The sequence below is a fragment of the Jaculus jaculus genome, chromosome 7 (genome assembly GCF_020740685.1).
Source record: "Jaculus jaculus isolate mJacJac1 chromosome 7, mJacJac1.mat.Y.cur, whole genome shotgun sequence".
Lineage (NCBI taxonomy): Eukaryota > Metazoa > Chordata > Mammalia > Rodentia > Dipodidae > Jaculus > Jaculus jaculus.
In genome coordinates this window covers 18341790-18362788 of record NC_059108.1, presented here as the reverse complement: position 1 = coordinate 18362788, position 20999 = coordinate 18341790, and the positions used below count along the sequence as shown (strand labels likewise).

The window sequence follows — 20999 nt, the reverse complement described above, 5'->3', positions numbered from 1 at the left end:
GCCACTCTATCTGGGTTCTTCAGCACCAGGCTGGTTCCTAATATGATTTGGAGGAGACTCAAGTTACTGGAAAGTTGTTTTGAATGCAGAAATATTAATTGGACAGTTCTGAGTAGTGAGTATAGAAGGAGATACAGGGTAATCCAGAATGGTAGAAATCTAGATTTTCCAAAGTGGTAAGAGAGGAGACATTCAACAAATATTTATTGAGTGCCTACCCAAGAGTTAGGCATGGTTTACCCTCCTTAAAAAAAAAAAAAAAAAAAAAGAAAGAAAATCAGGACAGAGGCAGCAGAAACAAATGGAAAGGATTGGAAAGGGGCAGTGGAGGGAACTGAAATAGAAGCCTGAGGTGAGGGAGGGATCTGCTTAGGCCTCCTCTTCAGCCTCTTCTCCAAAATCCTCTCTTCCGGGGCCGCATGTCCATGAAGGAGGTGGACTAGCAGATGCTCAATGTGCAGAACAAGAACAGCAGCTACTTCGTGGAATGGATTCCCAACAATGTCAAGACAGCGGTCTATGACATTCCACCTCGTGGCCTCAAGATGGCAGTCACCTTCATTGGCAACAGCACGGCCATCCAGGAGCTCTTCAAGCGCATCTCAGAGCAGTTCACAGCCATGTTCCGCCAGAAGGTACACAGGTGAGGGCATGGACGAGATGGAGTTCACTGAAGCTGAGAGCAACATGAACCACCTGGTCTCCGAGTATCAGCAGTACCAAGATGCCACAGCAGAGGAGGAAGAGGATTTTGGTGACTTGATTCTTTACATCAGCAGAATGAAAAGAGAAGAAGGTATACCTCGCCCTTCTAAGAAATTAAGTTCCATAGAACTTTCATTCATTATAAATGAAACACTGCCATTCCTATTTCTGTGCTGAACCACAAATCTCACAGACAACTTGTTCTATAGATCCCCCCATAGAAGACAGAGACCTGAGAACATATTGATTATGACTGTGTGTTAAATGGAGAACATATCCTGAGATTCGGGGCATGGGGTGTTTCTATGGTATGAGGGACTTTTATTTAAAAACAAATGTGTTGGACTGGAGAGATCACTCAGTGGTTAAAGGCGCTGACTTGCAAAGCCTGATGGCCCAGATTTGATTCCCTAGTACCCATGTAAAGCCAGATGCACAAAATGGCACATGCATCTGGAATTTGTTTGTAGTGGCATGAGGCCCTTGTGCATCTATTCTCTCCCCCTCTTTCTCTCTCTGTGTTTCAAAATAAATAAAATAAATATATATACTTTTTTTTTTCATTTTTTCGAGGTAGGGTCTCACTCTAGCTCAGGCTGACCTGGAATTCACTCTGTAGTCTCAGGGTGTCCTCGAACCCACAGTGATCCTCCTACTTCTGCCTCCCGAGTGCTGAGATTAAATATGCGTGCCACCACGCCCGGCTGATTAAACAATTTTAAAGCAAAACATGCATGGAGGTTTTCAAATTTTTAGTATTGTTTATTCAGATCTTAACCACATTCAGAATTTCAAATGGAATCTAAGTTGAGTATCACAGGCAAAGTCAGTGAATATATATATATATATATATATATATATATATATGTAATAGATGCCCAGATATTTAACATTATTTGTTGGAACTGCAAGTGGAGAACATTATTCCTATGTGGTGCAAGGAGTTGGAGTGAGAAGAAAAATAAAAGTCATCTTTGTAATCATGAAGGAAGTGCAGAAGGTGGAGACATGCCAGTAAGGTTGGTGTTGAAAATGGTATGGGTACTGATGGTGGTGTGACAGCTTTGGTGGAGAGACACCACAGGGATGCACGGAATTTGTGGCGTTTGGGAGCAACATGGAGCAAACAGCTGCGTCATTCAGTCTGTTCTGGAACAGCTGCAGGCATGGAGTAGCTGGCACAGAAACAATGTAAAGAAAGGAGAGAGGTGAGGAAACTCAGACCAGATTTATGGCGGCTTTAAAATCCCGTCTACTGTAATGAGTTTTCCTTTCCAGGCAGTGTGGAGTCCCTAAATCCTTTTCCACAGAAGAATGAATTGAGCAAATGGTGTTTTAGGAAACACTGGTCACACGTAAACAAAGGGTTCGTTGAGAAAGACGGGAGAGGGCGAGGTTTGTACAAAAGTCCAGATGAGCGTAGATAAGCTTGATAGGCAGTGGCGGGGGCTGAAGACTTGACTGGCTCTGTGGGAGAAGAGGTAAGGAGACTTAAGGGTGAGCTCTGATCCTAATGCCGGGTGTTCTAGTGAAGTAGCACTTTTGGTTTATTCATGTTGTCCACCTAATGCGCCGCAGACATTCCCCTACCTTCTGGAATTCCAGAAACAAAAGGATGTGGTCATTATTCTATGGTGTAACATACACAAAATGTGAATTGTCATCATTCCAAAGTCAAAGGAGTAAGGAGACCTCTCAGGGCAGTTGCATTCGCGGTGCTTCTGAGTCCCAGATGTCCTACAGTAAAACAGCAGTAAGAATTTCTTCCTGAGCTGGAGAGATGGCCCAGTGGTTACGGTGCTTGCCTGCAAAGCCAAAGGACCCAGGTTCGTTTCCCCAGTACACATGTAAAACCAGATGCATCAGGCACATGCATCTGGAGTTCATTTTCAGTGACTAGAGGCCCTGGCATGTCCATTCTCTTTCTCTCTCTCAAATATATAAATAAAATATTGAAAGAAAGAATCTTTCCCCCTCAAAAGTAGATCACAAAGACAGAGAGCAAAGATCACTCTTCAGGCTGCCTCACTTGTAGCAGCCCAAGCATTCACTTTCTACGTACTAACTTTCAGGTTCGAGAGACAGCTCAGTCAGCAAAGTGCTTGCCTTTGATCCTCACAACTCACAGAAACATGTCAGTCATTGGCCGGGCATGGTGGTGCACACCTTTAATCCCAGCACTTGGGAAGCAGAGGTAGGAGGATCACCATGAGTTTGAGGTCACCCTGAGACTACATAGTGAATTCCAGGTCAGCCTGGGCTAGAGTGAGACCCTACCTCGAAAAACAAACAAAAATGCCAGTCATGGTGGCACCTGCTTGTAATACCAGAGGAAAAGACAGACAGACCCTTGAGGCTGGCTAACCAGTCAGTCTAGCTACTCAGAAAGCTGCAGGGCAATGGAAGACCTTGCCTCAGACAAACAAGCAAGCAAACAGGTGGGGAGTATTCCTGAGGAATGGCATCCAACTTTGTCCTTTGGCCTCCATATTCACAGGCACACATGTACATGTGCACCCACACACATGCATGCACACAAACATGTACCTCATACAAACATCTACGCATATAAAAATACATGGACATGGGCTGGAGAGATGGCTCAGTAGTTGAAGGCACTTGCTTACAAAGACTGACAGCCTGGGTTCAATTCCCCAGCACCCATGTAAAGCCAGATACACAAAGTGGTGTATGTGTCTGGAGTTTGTTGCCAGTGGCAGGAGGCCCTGACACACCCAATCTATCCTCTATATGTACTTGCAAATAAATAATCAATAAAATTTATTTATTTATTTGAGAGGGAGGGAGAGAGACAGAAAGACAGACAGACAGACACACACACACACACACACACACACACACAGAGAGAGAGAGAGAGAGAGAGAGAGAAAGAGAGAATAGGTATGCCAGGGTCTCTAGCCACTGCAAAGAAACTCCAGATGCACGTGCTGCCTTATGCATCTAGCTTACATGGGTACTGGGGAATTGAACCTGGGTCCTTAGGCTTCACAGGCCCGCATCTTAACCACTAAGCCATCTCTCCAGCCCCAATAAAAAATACCTTGCTATGAGTGAATTTTTGCTTTTTTGCCTTATGTGGCTCTCTAAGCCGTGTAAGTTTCAGTCCTCCTGAAACTTGGATTTATTCCTGACAATGTGTACAATGGCCGTCAGGATGAACTGAGCTGATCAGTGGAGGATATGTGTAGGACATTTCCACCAGCTCACAGTGGCTGCTCTGTGTCCGCTATTTTCATTATGTGGGATTGGATTAACATCCATTTGCATCCAGTATAGTCCCTGGGTTTCTGGCCTGGGCTACAGGGTGCCAATCCCCAAATAGAGCCTATTTAAATGCAAAGGAATACAAGTTCAATTTTGGATATTAAAGTTTAAGATACAGATGAACTGTCGGGTAGGTGCCGAGAACTTAGCATTGGAAAGGTGAGCCACGTCCAAGGGAGAGGTTAGGGTTTTATGTGTTAGCACTCTCTAGATAGGCAAGACAGCTGACGTCACTGTGGATAAGAAAGAAAAAGTTCAGGGAAAGTATGTAGAATCAAAACTGATTATGGCTCAGGACACAAACCAACCTTTCATAACCAAGCAGTGTGGAATGGTGGTTACATGCATATATTCTGAGATCTAGAAAATGTCACAGTATGGTATAGCTCCCCCTCCAAAGAAATTCACTGCACTTGAAAATGTAAAATTCAAATTTTAGCTGCCACTACTGTCTTAATGCAAATGTTCTGGCTTTGAGAACACCCTGTGGCTATATAGGGATATACAGGATGTTATCTTTGAAGAAAGTCGTGTAAAGATGACACAAACCTATTTCTTGCATCTTTTAGTCGTTATTTAAATTAAGAAGTTAAACAGCGGGCTCTATTACTATGACTGTGGATCTGCTGGGACATGTCTATGCAGACATGATGGAACAGGACAGCCTCAAGTCTACTGGATGACAAGGAATAAGCTATTGTGTGCTGGTATTATATTAGGCCAATTTTCAACAGTGATCTAATTTCAGAATAATTTCAAAAGATTTGACCAACTGCACAAGCTAACACAACTGGACATTCATATTACAATTTGTCTCTGGTAAATAAAAACCCTAATTTTTTGGGGGGGTTAGTGGTGGTAAAAATATCAGGGAGGATAGAAGACTTGTAGGGAACAGGTGAAGGGGAGATTAAGAGCTGTGACACTGGGGGAGGGGGGAGGAGGGAGAGGGAGAGTCCTGTTCACTCTAATACATAATTGATTCCCAGACACTGACAAACAGAATTCAACTGGGTTCAGATACACACACCAAAGAAATTGACAGGGAAAAGAGAGAAAATCAACTAAGCATCTTTAAAATTAGTATTGCATTCAGAAAAAGAAAAAAAAAAGGAATTTCTTCTTTATCCTCTTCTTACAGTTCATCAGGCATACAAAAGATCTGCTGGAAGTAATTTAGTTCCAGGCTACGGGTATGCAGGGGATAGCACCCTGGAAAGTATCGGTGTCAGCCATATACTTCTGGTATGTATAAAAGGGAGAAAACCCATGACTGAAATAGCCCTGCATGTGTGATGGCTGCCATTCCTTAGTGAGTGACCTCATGTGCCGGGTCAGGGGCCCCAGGGTGTTCTAAAGAGACAGCCAAGCATCTCTATTATATCTGTGTGTCTGGGTAAAAATGAGAATTCTTCCTTATCTGAAACATCTGAGCCATTGTTTACCTCAGTGAGATATATTAAATATGAAAATTTACTTTACATGCTTTTAAAGATTATTTTCTGCTAGTCTCAAGTACGATCAGCTCAAGAATGTGTGGGATGTTTGGTGCCTGATGAACTCAAATTTTGGTGACCTTCTGTAAGAAAATACAAATATACAGAGAAAAATAAATCTTAAAATTATAAATTTGGGCTGGAGATATGTCTTAGCACTTAAGACACTTGCCTGTGAAGCCTAAGAACACAGGTTTGATTCTCCAGTATCCACACAAGCCAAATGCACAGGGTGGTACATGCATTTGGAGTTCATTAGCTGTGACTAGAGGTCCTAACATGCCCATTTTCTCCCTCCCTCCTTCCCTCTCTCTCTCTCAAATAAATAACATAAGCGTTTTAAAAAATATAAATTTAACAAGTAAACAAATACTATAGATATGGCAAAGTCTAGAAAAATAACAAAATTATTTTATTATATGGATGATTGATACACCCCTTAATACTTTTTCCTCCATCCCCCTTTTAAATGTATAATTTATTGACAACTTCTATACTTACAGACAATAAACCATAATTCCCTCTCCTCCTCCACTTTCCCCTTCACAACTTCACTCTCCATCATATCCCCTCTCTCTGTTAGTCTCTTTTTTTGATGTCATCATCTTTTTCTCCTATTAAGAGGGTCTTGTGAAGGTATTGCTAGGCACTAAGAAGTCGTGGATATGAAGGTCATTTTCTATCTGGACGGTTGCATTGTAAGGAGTCCTGCAATGAACCCTGAGCCTTGGACGGTGTGATAAGAGATGTTTCAGTGCTGAACACTCCTCTGTCACTTCTTTTCAGCATTAACCCCCCTCCCCTATTATTTTGTTCTAACTTGCGGGTGGGGGCATGGATTTTGGATCCTGTACCTGCATTGGATCCAACTATTAGAGGTTAATCATAGTAAATGAGTTGTGCACACAGTGACAGAAGGCACCTGTGACTAATTAATTAAGCTACAGGCAGCTAGTTTATCTATAACTGCGTGGCTGATTGACCAGACTGGAGCTAATTTAATTGTCCTAGGCCTTCTTCCATCTTGCTACAAACGCTGTCAGATCATAATGTTAATTCAAATTCTCAGAAACTGGTGCATTTCAAATTCACAAATCAGGTTCTCTCTAATCAACTCTACTAAACTTAACAGGTCTAAAGAACTTTTCCCCTTTTGGTAATCCTCACCATTTCTTCATAGGAAAACTAATCTTGCAAAAGTTCCCCAGGGAGAACAGATGAATGAACCTCGCCTTCTCTAAAGTAGTTTGCCACGGGTCTTCCGGATAAGGTAGACAGGAAGATAGGGGTTAGGCTCCAGAGTGGGGCATCCACCCTTTGTTTCCCACCCCACGCCTCCAGGGGCACAGGGCCCCTAGCGCGCCCTCTAGCGGCCAAGGGCGCTCAGCACCCGTGCGTGACTCCGCTCCCCTTTCCCGGCCTCTGGCCGGAGAGACTGCGCAGGCGCGGGGCGGCCGACGTGTCCCCGGAGCGGCCGAGCGGGGCCCACGCGCGCGGGGTGCTCGGGACGCCGCTGGCTCTCGGCGCTCTGCTCTCCACCCACCGCGCCCGCTCCGACGGCGGCGTGTCCCTCCCGCGCGTCCCGGAGAAGGTCAGAGTGGCAGAGCTTGGTGTGGCCGGGCTGGTGACGGGTCCGTGGGCGGGCGGCCCGAGTGGGCTCCCCCGCGTGACGTGGCGCTTTGTGGGCCCCGGGGCGGCGGGGCGCGGGCGGGCGGCGTCTGGCTCCCGTCCAACCCGCTCGCCCGGATGAGCTTTCCTCGAAGGGTGCCATTTCGGCAGGGAAGTTTCTAGAAGTTGTTCCTGGGTGCGTCTCAGCTGGGACTTCGGGACCCCTAGGCGGCCCGGCGGTACCCGGTTGCCATGGAGAGCCCGGGCCGTGGTCCTCCTGGACCGAGCATCTTCTGCTGCCCGCGGCCGTCGCCATCCTCCCCGCCCTGGGCTCGGGCGTCCGCGGAGGCCCAGCGCGGCGGGGCAGCGGGCAGCCAGGAGTTCCTCTTTCCAGCACATTCCTGGCTGCTGATTTAGGACTAAGCCCCCCTTCCCCTCCCCCAGGGTCCCGGAGACCCCCGCCCCCCACATCCGGGACAAAGTTTCCCTTGCTCTGCGCGCTGCCCCGTGACACTGCATTATGGCGTGGCTGCGCGCCTGGCTTGGTTTCTCTCTCTGTCCTGAATTGATACTAGTTTTTTAAGGATTTTCCCCGAGGTTTGTTTTATTGTCTTTCAACTCCATGAGTTTGTGTTCAGAATTTTTTTTTTTTTAATCGCCACGGTAAAAAAAAGAAAAAGGCCTCAAATAGTTAGGAGTTTAGTTAGCAACTTTTCTTTGAAATTTAGCCGAGCAAATAGACGAGTAAATAAAGGTAATATTAAAATGCCCCCGGTTTTAGATAGTTATCAAAATTCTGATAGTGCTCGATTTAATTGGCGCTTTAAGTGACCTGTTGGGTTCAGGAAACCTTCCTTCCTGGGTGGCATGTGGTCTCTCTCTCTCATGGTGCTTTCTGAAACACAGTTTTCCTAACAAGCCAGGAAAAGGTGTAGGGTGGGCAGAGGCGTTAAATACACATAGAATAAAAAGTCCTTTCCTTACGCTTTCTCCTCAGCAGAGGCAGTAATTTTTTTTTTTTCAGATCCGTTGTACAATGTGGTGAATATAGCTAATTAAATATTGTGCATTTATTTCAATAAGAATTTCAAATGCTTTCATTTCCAAAATGTCAAATATTTGATGTGAAAGGTTAATTAGATTGATTTCATCATTCTACATTGTAATAAAAAACTCAATATAACGTAACTTTGTACTCCATAAATACGCTTGTACTCCACAATTACCACTTGGTAACGTCAGTAACACATCCACCTTTTCCCTTTTTATAAAGAGCCAGGAAGGCAGGCATTAGGGCAACTGTTGCCTCTAACTCTACGGAGATTAAGTGCAGAATTAGTAAAGACTACCTGTGATTTTTTCCCAGAAGCGCTGTTGTTCACCACTTTCACTGGCCACGTGATTGAACCAACTTGCCAAGTATTTTTTTTTCTTATTTAAGAACATGCTTTGTATGGATACATCGTGTGTTGGTTCTTTTCCCTCCTCCCTGCCCCCATTTCGCTGGGGCCCTCGCCAGTGAGGTTGCTGGTATCCCCTTGGGGTTGTGGGTTATACCTTGTGAGAGCAGCAGTCAGTTATTGGTGGGACGCAATGCCTCTGGGCATGCAGTCCCAACCTGTGACTCTTAGAATCTTTCTGCTCCCTCTTCTGCAAAATTCCCTGAACCTTGGTTGGTGTGTTTTAAGTCAGCTTCAGTGATGAGCTCTTAGGAGCCTCTGGATCTCTGCTTTGGTAGGTGTCCGAGTGTCCTCAGTGTCAGTTCCTTCACCCTGGGGCTGGTTTTCAGGCTTGCCTTTGAAATAGCGCTTTTGCTCATCTCCCCAGTTCCTCTGTGTAGAATTTTACTTTTGCTGGTACAAAAGTAGAGCCTAGACACATCCACATAGCTGTTTGAAGTAGGCACCTTTGTACCTTTTACATCTTATAATGTTTAAATAATATAACTTAAGTACACCATTGCTATCTGGAAGTGGTTTTTGGTTTATGAGTTGACTATTATGCTAGTGTAAGCATTGTTTACTTAATACTTGAGACTGACATTTCAAAATCAATGCATGAATCATAACTTTTTTTTAATAATCTTTTTACAACAGTTGGTAAACAGTTGTGCTGAGGAAATGATAGGCTTCGGCTCTCTTGCTACTGTTTTTTTTTTTTTTTTTTTTGCTACTGTTTTGCCTGCTTGCACCCTAAGGGACAGTGAAAGACAGGATGTCCCATGGTTTCTGAGAGAAGAAAGGGATCAGGATCCATGGAAGGCATGCTGATGGCAGCAACACAGAGTTCCAGGAAAAGGGAGGTGGTAGTTTTGATAGTGAGCTCAGGCCAGGGCAAATGTCCTGGTTTGTATATGATTGATTCTATGATATTTTCTAAAGTTTGGGCTGAATATGTTCTCTTTACTGTCGTGACTTATTTTTCAGTTTTAGGAAGTTGGTTATTTTATTACTGAGCCTAGACTACAGTTTATGTGGCACTTTAATAATGTAGCTTGCTTCTGCAACAGTCTGCTTTCTTGTAAGTTTTAATGAGTCAACAAGAAAAGAATCTTTAAAACTACAGTGCCCAGGGCTGGAGAGATGGCTTAGCAGTTAAGGTGCTTGCCTGCAAAGCCAAAGGACTCAGGTTCAGTTCCCCAGGACCCACATAAGGCAGCAGCACACGTATCTGGAGTTCGTTTGCAGCAGCTGAAGGCTCTGGTGCACCCGTTCTCTCCCTCTCTCTCACTAATAAATAAAATATAAAAAACCTACAGTGTCCAGCACTGGAGCTAGTAGGCATATGTGGGTATTGGTTAATCTTAATGGTGTTTGCGGGAATTGATATACACGTTAAGTAAAGTACAGACCTGGTTTGGAAGAATTAATACAAAGAAAGGTAAAATACCTTACTAGTAATTATTATATATTGAAATATTTTCCAATCAATTTAGATATATAAAATGCTGTCGTTAAAATTTTACCAGTTTTTTAATCTTTTTTTTTTTAAATATTTGTATTTATTTATTTGACAGAGAAAGAGGAAGAGAGAGAATGGGTACACAGAGCCTCCAGCCAGTGTAAACGAACTCCAGACATGTGCACCCTCTTGCACATCTGGCTATCATGGGTCCTGGGGAATCGAACCTGGGTCCCTTGGCTTTGCAGGCAAATGCCTTAACCGCTAAGCCATCCCTCCAGCCCAGTTTTTTAATCTTTTAAAAATATTTGTTTACTGATTCATTTATTTATGAGAGAGAGAAGGGGGGAGAGAGAGAAAGAGAAAGAAAATGAATAGGTGTGCCAGGGTCTTCTGCCACTACAAATGAACTCCAGACACATGTGCCACTTTGTGTATCTGGCTTTATGTGAGTGCTGGGGAATTGAACCTTGTCATCACACTTTGCAAGCAAGTACGTTTAAATGCTGAGTCAACTCTCCAGCCCTGTTTTTTGGTTTTTTTTTTTTTAATCTTTTTAAACATGGCTCCTGAAAAATAAAAAAAAAATTATCTGTGTGATTCAGATTATAACTGTATTAGACAATGCTTCCATAATAGATCTGTTTATTGTTTTTAAGTTAGTAATTAATTTTTGTCATATACATAAAGAATTAAGTATTTTTGCAGTATTTGCAGTAACAGTCATTTCTACCACTTCAGCCTTCCTCTTTCTTCCCAAAGGCAGTTTCTATCTGTTTTCTTACTCAATTCTTTTGTTTGTTTGTTTGTTTGTTTTTCCAGGTAGGGTCTCACTCTAGCCTAGGCTGACCTGGAATTCACTATGGAGTCTCAGGCTCGAACTCGCTGCGATCCTCCTACCTCTGCCTCCTGAGTGCTGGGATTAAAGGCGTGCGCCACCACACCTGGCTCTTACTAAATTCTTGATGTTCCTGTATATCTGAAAATTGTACTTACATTTTGGCTTTTTAGTTGTAGACGTTATCAATTAACTTCCTAATAGTAAAGATGAGCTTTAGCTCCATCACCCCATTGTAACCACATGCGCACAAACTTTTTGTTAATCCATTTCCCCATCTTTTGGTATGGCTCATCCCATCATTTTGCATCAAGATCAGGTCAAATGAGTGCTGCTCTCACTGCTAGCCTGAGAATCTCCTCTTGGGAGACGGCAGTAGACACGGAGGAGACTCATCAAAGCAGAAAGTCAGAGGCTGCTGAGAGCTCAGCACAAAGGAGACTTCTAGCACACCCTGCAAGGCTGGAGGAACACTGTGGAAGAGGGGGCAGAAAGAATGTGAAAGCCACAGGGTGGGAAGGTGTACTCTGAGGTGTTGTCCCCTCACCACAGAGAATGAGTGAGTGGTGAATTCATGACTGTGATTATCAGTAAACCTACTGAGGAGGGTCCTCACCTGAATGGGGTAGAGGATTGGAAATGTAAGAGTATAACCCAATGTGAATATGACCAATTTGCAGTATGTCCATATGAAGTTCTCAGTAAGAATTTAAAAAATTTAGAGACAGGCTGGAGTGATGACTTAGTGTTTAAGGTGCTTGCCTATGAAGCCTAAGGACCTATGTTAGATCTCTGTCCATATCCCACGTAAGCCAGACACACAAAGGTGATGTTAGCATTGTTAGCATAAGGTTGCACATGCCCACTAGATTAAACTAATTAATCACTGATTAAACTGACTCCTCCCCAAAGTTGTGCAGATCTCTCCTCAAAACTTAGAAACACATTAAGTCTTCTGTCAGTTTTAGTTTTCTGAAGGGATGTTTTCTGGAGTCTCTTCCAGTCCGGCCCTACAGCATAGTGGCATTGTGGGAACCTTGGGGGTTCCATTGTTACCCTTGGGATTCTTTTCATTAGATGTGGCATGTAGGAAACAGTACCTGAGCTGCTATTTGGCTGGAATTGCAAGTAAATTTCTCTGAGGGTTATGAATTAAATGTACCATTTTTTTTTTCTAAATTCTAGAAGTTCCATAGCACCCTGTCCCTATTTCAGCCTTTGTCAGTTGGTCTATTGAAATCTATAAATTTGTTTCCATTTTTGGAATTACTTACTCTTTCTGAATTATTCCTTTCATTCTTTCATCCATTATTTACTGTATTTGTGTTTATGAATTATGTTATGTTGTTATGTTATGTTAGGATGTTGGGCCTTATAAAGTAGGTCCTAAGTTTCTTTTTTCTTGTCCATCTGCTTTTCTTTTTGCTTTGCTTTCAGGCCTTTTTTTTTTTTTAAAAAAAATAACCTTATCCCTCTATTGAGCTTGTCTTTCCAACTATTTTGTATTTAATTTCTGGAAGCTAGTCTTTGAGTGTCCTTTGTGGGGGTCTGCATGTCTTTTGTCGATGCTGTCATTCTCTTTATGTTACTTTGTAGATAATTGTATTTTTTGTTTTAAATATTTATTTAGAGAGATGTGGGGAAAAAGAAGAGGAGGAAAGAGAATGAATGATTAGGATCGGCACTGCAGGGCTGCTGCTAACCACCTCCAAAGGCATGCACTCCTCTTTGCGTCTGGCTTCACATGAGTGGTAGGGAAGTGATCCCAGGCATTAGGCTTTGCAAGCAAGAAGCTTTAACCACTGAGCCATCTCTCCAGCTTGTTACTCCTTTTTTATTTTAGATACGGGGGGGGGGGGGACGCCAGGGCCTCAGCCACTGCAATCGAATTCCAGACTCTTGCACCACCTAGTGGGCATGTGTGACCTTGCACTTGCCTCACCTTGTGTGTCTGGCTTACTTGGGATCTGGAGAGTAGACATGGGTCTTTAGGCTTTGCAGGCAAGTGCCTTAACTTCTAAGCCATCTCTCCAGTTCCATTATCATCATTTTTTTTTTTTTTTTGCTGATATAATTGTTAGGGTTTTAAAATGTTTTGCTTTTTGCTGCATGTTGTTCATTCCAACCAAATTGCATTGCTTTATCTTTTTGTGGTCCTTAATTGTCTGCATGTACACACACACACACACACACACACACACACACTTATAAGCCTAAGGAAATTACAGTCCAAAAACCCTGATGGATGCTTCAAATTGTGGATAATACTGAACACTGACATACTATTTTCTTTTTTTTTTTTAATTATTTATTTATTTGTTTGAGAGTGACATTCACAGAGAGAAAGACAGATAGAGGAAGAGAGAGAGAGAGTGGGCGCACCAGGGCTTCCAGCCTCTGCAAACGAACTCCAGACGCGTGCGCCCCCTTGTGCATCTGGCTAACGTGGGACCTGGGGAACCGAGCCTCGAACCGGGGTCCTTAGGCTTCACAGGCAAGCGCTTAACCGCTAAGCCATCTCTCCAGCCCATTGACATACTGTTTTCTTATGCATACCTATGATAAGTTAAAACTCTGATGAGTTAGGCATGGTAAGAAATTAACAATAAACTAGTAATAAATAGGATAAGTACAATATACTTTTCTAAAAGTTATACAAGTGTGGTGTCCCTCTAACGTATCTTATTGTATTGAGTTTCTGTGGTATTGATGTAAGCTGGAACAAGGCCTGTGGGAAATGCATGACGTAGGTGTCCGGTTGCCAGTGAACTGATGTAGTATTAGATGTTTGGTTGATCCAGGCTCATTATACTGTGACATGTTGATTGTTGGATGTCAGCAGTAGATGGTTTCCATGGCTGGGAATCCTTTGCATTGAAGGATATTTGCATAGATCTTTTGGAAGGACATTGGAATCAGAAGTTTCTGTTCTTCCATGTTTTGTGCTCGATTGCCGCCTCTGCATGTTTATGAATGTAGGTTCTGTCAGAGGACCTGGGCTTGTCATGATTATCCTTTTTTCTTAATTTCTTCAGCTGGCATAAATGTAACAGAAGGTTGGTTCTTCACTGGCAGATGCAGCTCCAGTGGTTTTTGTTTCTCAAACTGCTAAATCTGTAACCACCGCTTTACTTGTAGCAAGTGGTTGATGATACTTGTTTGAGTGGATCCCTCACTTGAAATCTTCGTATAGACTCAGGGTTTTATAGTGCACCCTTCTCAGGCTGACCTGTAATTCACTCTGTAGACTCAGTGTGTCCTTGAACTCATGGCAGTCCTCCCACGTCTGCTGGGACTAAAGGTGTGCGCTACCATGACTGGCGCCCTGCTGCCTTTTTAACACAGATCTTAGCATCTTTAATGTTCGAAGTTTTTCTTTACTAAGTTGAGAAGTTTCAGGTTTTCACATAAGGAAGTACATTATAGCTTTTCTTTGGCATGCTCAGGTTGCTGGCATCACACTTGTTGTGTTCTGAGGCCAATGTTAAGTAAAATAAGGGTTGCTTGAACACAAACACTGGAGTCTGGCAGTTGTGATAAAGGACAATGGCTACTATGTAGCACATGCACACACAAACACACACACACACACACACACACACAGATGAGTAGCATATAGAACATGGACACACTGGACAAAAATGATTCACATTTGGGGAGGAATGGAATGAGATTGTATCATACTCCTCAGAGAAGTTTACAATTTAAAGCCTGTTTATTTCTGTCAGGTGCTATCTCTAAGTAAAAGGTAATATTAATGATTCTACCAGTCTTCCATCATTTCTTCTTCTTATTGTGTGATTCAACTCAATTTTAATTTGCTAGACACAATCTGGGTTTATGAAAATGAATTTTACACTGGGTGTGGTGGCTCATGCCTGTAATCCCAGCACTTGGGAAGCTGAGGTAGGAGGACCACTGTGAGTTCGAGGCTACCCTGAGACTACAGAGTGAATTTCAGGTCAGCCTAGGCTACTGTGAGACCATATCTCCTAAAACTAAAAAAAAAACAAAAACAAAAACCAAGAATGAATTTTAGAATAAGAGTCTCGTTCCACCTCTAACATTTCACATATTTGGATATCTGGTGGGGAACTAAATTATAAGAAATGAGAACAAAACTTAAAAGATATATTCTGATTTATTCTCTTAAAGCCAAGTGCATTTATTTATTCACTGATCAGCTACTTTGTGTTTTCTTTGTGTCATAACTAAGAGCAGGCTTGGGGTTTGCAATAGTGAACAAGTTGAGATAAGTAAAACGCCTGTCCTTAAAGTATGTTCAGGTAGGAAAGGCAAGCAATAAGGAAACAGAGAGCCAGGTGAGATAATTACAGCTGGGATATTTTCTGTTTTGCAGAGATGGAGCAAGAGTCACAAAATGGAGAACCTGCTGAAGTTGGAATCATCAAGGAAGCATACAAGAAGGCCTTTATGTTTGTTAATAAAGGACTGAACACCGATGAATTGGGTCAGAAGGAAGAAGCAAAAAACTACTACAAGCAAGGAATAGGACACTTGCTCAGAGGAATTAGCATTGTATCCTCAGAGCCTGAGCACACAGGTCCTGCGTGGGAGTCGGCTAGACAGATGCAACAGAAGATGAAAGAAACACTGCAGCATGTGCGCACCAGGCTGGAGATTCTAGAGAAGGGCCTTGCCACTTCCCTGCGGCACGATCTTCAGGAGGTGCCCAAGTTATATCCAGAATTCCCACCCAAAGACACGGATGAAAAGTTACCTGAACCTCAGTGCTTCGGTTCTCCACCTCAGCATGCCGAGGTGCCCGGGAACGCTCCAGCTCTGAGTGCAGGGCCAGTGGCCGCAGCGCCTTCTCTCGTAGCCCCGTCACCAAGCTGTCCAGCAGAAGCCCCTCCCGCGTACACTCCACAGGCGGCCGAGGGCCACCGCACTGTGTCCTATGGAACAGACTCGGGGGAGGTCTCCTCAGGTGGAGAAGACTTCTACAGGAGCCACACACAGCCACCTCCTCTTGAAACCTTAGGGCTAGATGCAGATGAGTTGATTTTAATACCAAATGGAGTGCAGATTTTTTTTGTAAATCCTGCAGGAGAGGTTAGTGCACCTTCATATCCTGGGTACCTTCGAATTGTGAGGTTCCTGGATAGTTCTCTGGATGCAGCTCTAAACCGACCTCCTGGGTTTCTTCAGGTAAGCATAAATTGAAATACATGTTAGCATGTTTCTTTTCTTCATTTCTTTTCTTTCTTTCTTTCTTTCTTTTTTCTTTTCTTTTCTTTTCTTTTTTCTTTTTTCTTTTTTTTTGAGGTAGGGTCTTACTCTGGCTCAGACTGACCTGGAATTCATTATGTATTCTCAGGGTGGCCTTGAACTCACAGATCCTCCTACTCCCGCCTCCCGAGGGCTGGGATTAAAGGCATGCGCCACCATGCCCGGCTCTGTTTCATTTTTTTAATGTGTGTAGTATGTGTGGTGTGGTTGTGTGTGTGGTGTAGCCACGTGTACGTTTCTGATGTGGTGCCCTTAGAGTCGCCCGTGGTGGCTGAAGAATAGCGGACATCCTCTCCAATACTCACCCACCTGTATATTATATATGCTAGTATATTATATAATATATGTTAGTGTATTATATAATATACGTATAGTATATTATAACGGTGGAATCCAGAGCTTGCCTTTCACAATCCCAGAGATTTTCTGCTCTCTGCTCTCCACAGGACTGGAGTTACAGATGTGCGTGGCCATTCCCAGCTGTTTATGTAGGTCCTAGAAATTAGCACTCAGGCACTCTCAGGCCCCTCAGACCCTCATGCTTACACAGGATGTGCAAGTAGCCACTGAAACACCTCTCCAGCCTGCAGAGGATATTATTTGTATTTGTTACTGTTTATAATGTGTCCAGGATAGGAACAAAAAACACATTCCACTTTCTGTTTGTATATTTTCCCTGAGACTTAATAAGTGAGCCCTGCCATCCCTGCTTTTGTTTGCTGGCCTTTCTTTATCTTTTTTTTTTTTTTTTTAAGTTACAAAGTGTTGTTTTGTGATGATAGGACCCAAAAGAGATCACAGAGGTTGGCCTTAAGCTTTTCATTCTTCTATCTGAAGAAGAAACATAGGTACTTAAAATTTAAAAGGCATTTATGCAATTCATGTGAAATACAAAACTAAAATATTCACAGCATTTATCCAGATCAAACTGAGGGCCTGAACTAGGCTAGAACCAGTCAACAAGGGCACTTTTGTCCTACAAGCATTCAGTGTCCGGAGACATTTTTGATCTAAAGGATCCAAAGGATGGTTGCTGTTTGCAGAGCAGATGGATCCTGGCATTGCTGTGCACAGCTCGATAGTGCATCTGCTCAACTAGGGCAGTGTCCTGGAATCACAGAGACCGGCTCTTGGACTCCCTTACTCAAGAGCACAGCAGAGCCTGAAGTAAGTAAAACTAGCCCTTAGATGTGTCTAAACCAAGACTGAACCCAGTGCTTCTGCTGTTGGCCACCTCTGCTTTTGATGCCCCTGCACCTGCTATTCCTGACGACAAGCAAACATGGGTGTGTTTATTCAGCAGAAAAAATCAAAAAAAAGCAGCAATGCATAAGGAATCAGCATTATGTGAACAAGGAACATTGACTGTAAAATGTGTTTAAACATTTTCTCAAAGAAAGGATTTAGGGGCAGGATTGGTGAACTTTGCTGACCCAGAATATGCAGGTGTGCACACACCGTTCTATGATGCTATCTATCACTCTAAGCCCACCTGTTTCTTTCAGCATTCCTATGGGGCAGTTTGTTCCTGTTCACAGCCATTGCCTTCAGTTGTAATTAATCTGTCTCACACCTGCACATTCTAAGGAAGTGGGGAAAAGACTGGCGTAAGCTCAGCCAGCATCTCTCAACATCCCTTGTCAATGTTGGTCATCTGTGCTGTTCAGCGCGAAGATGAACTACAGCAGAGGAAACCCGATTACATTACGTTAAGCAAGCTAAGTCTTAGTATGATTAACTTCAGGGCAAGTTACAAGATAGCAACTTACAGAAAAAAGCATCTCACAGAAACATTCTCAGGAAGCCAGGCATGGTTGTACACACCTTTAATTCCAGCACTCATGAAGCAGAGGTAGGTTGATCGCCGTGAATTCAAGGCTTCCCCGGGACTATATAGTGAATTCCAGGTCAGCCTGGGCTACAGTGAGACCCTACCTTGAAAAACCTTAAAAACCTTAAAGACAAAAGAAGCACGCTCAGGAAAATCATTTGTAAAGTCCATAAGTATTCCTGCAGGTCTTCTTCTCCATTCATTCTCATAGTTCATTCTGTATTTCATTCTCTCAGTTCTTTCCCACACACAGCCACTGAGCAAGTACATTATCATCCCCAACCTTGTGAGGCAGTGGTTGAGAAATGTCTGTCTAGAAGCTCAAATCCCAGACAAATAGACCAGAATGCAGTTGGTCCAAGAGCAGAGATTTGCCCTAAGTAAGGTTAGTATGGGGACATTGCTGTGGATTTTTCTGAGGTATTATGAAGGTGGTCATCTAGGGATGTCAGGGTCTCTGAAAGGATGGCTACAGGCATGGGCAGTTTGGCATCTTGAAACCGGGACCTTACACTGAGTATAACAAAGGAGCTTTATTGAAGAGAGAGCACTGTGTAAATAGGGCAGTTGCTTTTGTCTAGAGTCCAGATGAGGTGGTTTAGTCATGGCTGTGGTTTTCTGTACTCGCTCTCCTTGTGGGATGGTGTGCTCTGAATATTTATGCAGCTTTACATGGAAGTCAACTTGAAACTTGTTTAAAGGTAGTTGGAGGCTTATTAGAGTTGTGTATAAGAGATACTTTGGGACATTGTTGAAAGAATTATTACTGAACAATAATAATGCCTAGATTATTTTGTAAAAGAAGCTCGAAGATTAGAAAGAGTAACTTACTGAGTAGGGCCAGGGAAGGGCTCATAAGAGTGACCATCTCTGCTGATGTCGATAGAAGAGTGCTGCTCGTAGCATAAAGCTTAACAAAACAAAACAAAACAAAACTGTGTCGTTTGCAACCGGAGATGTAGGAAGTTAACCCCAGATATCTTGTACTTGGTTATATGATCTGAACTATTAAGATGATTTGTACACTTGCCTTTTAATTTGATTTTCAGTCTTTTTCCTAGTACCATTTTTGGTCTGAAATAAAAGTAAAATTGTACCTTGCATTTAGTTAGTGTCTCATTAATAAGCTCTCACATATATACAGATAATTGTAACAGAGTGTTGTAAAAAGGTATTAACATATGTTTACTCAGTGTGTTTGCCTTAAAATATAGACAATAAACTCTCAAAGTGCTAGACATTAGGTAAAATTTTCTATGCTATAACAAATCACCATTTTTCTACTTAAGAAATGAGAACAAGATTATTTTAAGAAGTCAGCCTTGGAGCTCTAAGACTTCAAAGACTATTTTTCTTTTGGATTTTGTTTTAATGTGATTAAAAACCCATTGTATCTCATACAGAACATAGACATATGATTTCCCTCTGAAAGTGAAACAGGGAGAAATCAGGTTATGGAAAAGCTCACCAATCAGATTTAGGGATATTCCAGGGAAATTGAGATGACCAGAAGTCACAGAATAATAGTTTTACCAAGTATATTCATTTTAGCTTCTTTTGTCAAATCTATATCCATACTATTAGATAATAGGTTATTGTATTGTCTGCCTTCTTATTTCCATCATGAATGGAATTTTTAGAAAGTTAAGAAAAATAAGTATGTACTCAGTTTCTAAATTGCCTTGCATCCTTTCACGTCGTATATCTGTCTGTTATGCTGTAGAAAGCATCGTAATTGGCATTATTGTAACCTGTCTGAAGTTTGAGTATATCCAAAGATACTGTTTTTTGAATTTTTTGCTGATAATGGCTTTTGAAATGAATAGAAAAATCCATAAAAGAAAAAGAATTTGGAATGCATGTTAGGTGTATTCCAAGAATAAGTCTCTAGTATTACTGCCTGTGTACATTGTGTTGGTGAGAGATAATGATAGTGTCCGAATTTTCCATTGTCCTTATGAAATCTCACACTCTTAACTGGTGTTCCTCACATCACATTTTAGTAGTGTGACTTCCCAGGTTTCTTTATAGCAAGACACAGTGTTCTAGGTATTAGCAGTTACATTTTGGTTACTAAAAGAATGTAACCCATGAGAAATAAAAGCATTTGGGAATTCTAACTTAAACTTACTATGTTCTGAATTAAGATACGAGCTTAAGTCTGACCGTTTAGGCAAGCCAACCTACCCATGTGGCACTGCAGGATCACAGATTTTTGTGTCATTTTGTTTTAATTTCAGTCCATAGCTCCTTGATGTCAGTTTCTCTTGGGATTAGTACAAAATAAATAATAGCAAACATGTTTTATGTTTGTAATTAAAATAATTGTTCTACTTTTCTGCTTTCAATTGCATGTGTGCAGGTCCAAACATCACTTTTCAGTTGTTAACCTTGAGCAACTTAGTTGACCTGTCTGTGCCTCAGAGTTCTGGTAATCAAAGGACAATAATCCTCACCACTTTTAAAATGGAAACAGCCTAAGTGCCTATCATATGATGAATAGTTAAAGAAAATATGCTACATATATCTGGTGGAATACTATTTGTTCTGGATGGAACAAGACATTATGATATTAGGTGAAGTAAGCCAGACATAGCATGACCAGGCACCATATGCTGTCACTCATGTATGGAATCTAAAAGCTGTTCTTAAAAAAAATTGAATAGAATGATGGTTATTAGCCAAGATGAATGGGGCAGAGGGGACAGATAAAAAGGCTCATTAGTGGATACTAAGTTACAATTAGGTAGGAACAAGTTCAGGTATGCTGTTGCATAGGGTGACTACAGATAACAATGTACAGTACACTTCAAAAACCTACAGAACAGATTTGAAAGGTTTCAACATAAAGAAGTGATAAATGAGGAGTTAATTATGTTAAACCTGACTTAACTGTTATACAGTATACACATTCATCAAAGCATTCATTACTTGGTACACACCATTAATATGTGCAAGTTTTTATGGTTTTATGTACTAGTTAAAATAATTTAGAATGTTAGGTAGTTTCAGAGGATGTTATGAGGATTAAATACATATTTAAAATATTGTTTGTAATTTTATTTGAGGGAGGGAGAAAGAG

At 42.1% G+C, this 20999-nt stretch overlaps 1 protein-coding gene and 1 pseudogene across 1 annotated transcript in view; both read left to right on the top strand.

Annotated features, from left to right (window-relative positions):
• Positions 1 to 410: 410 nt before the first annotated feature.
• Positions 411 to 882, top strand: LOC101617520 (annotated as a pseudogene).
• A 6103-nt stretch (positions 883 to 6985) lies between these two features.
• Spart (spartin) overlaps positions 6986 to 20999 on the top strand; it is a 36733-nt gene continuing 22719 nt past the window's right edge. The window contains exons 1-2 of the mRNA XM_004660012.2: positions 6986 to 7077; positions 15194 to 16005. Of these exons, the coding sequence (XP_004660069.1) occupies positions 15196 to 16005 (810 nt within the window). The 5' untranslated portion in view covers positions 6986 to 7077; positions 15194 to 15195. The remainder of the gene's footprint in view (positions 7078 to 15193; positions 16006 to 20999) is intronic.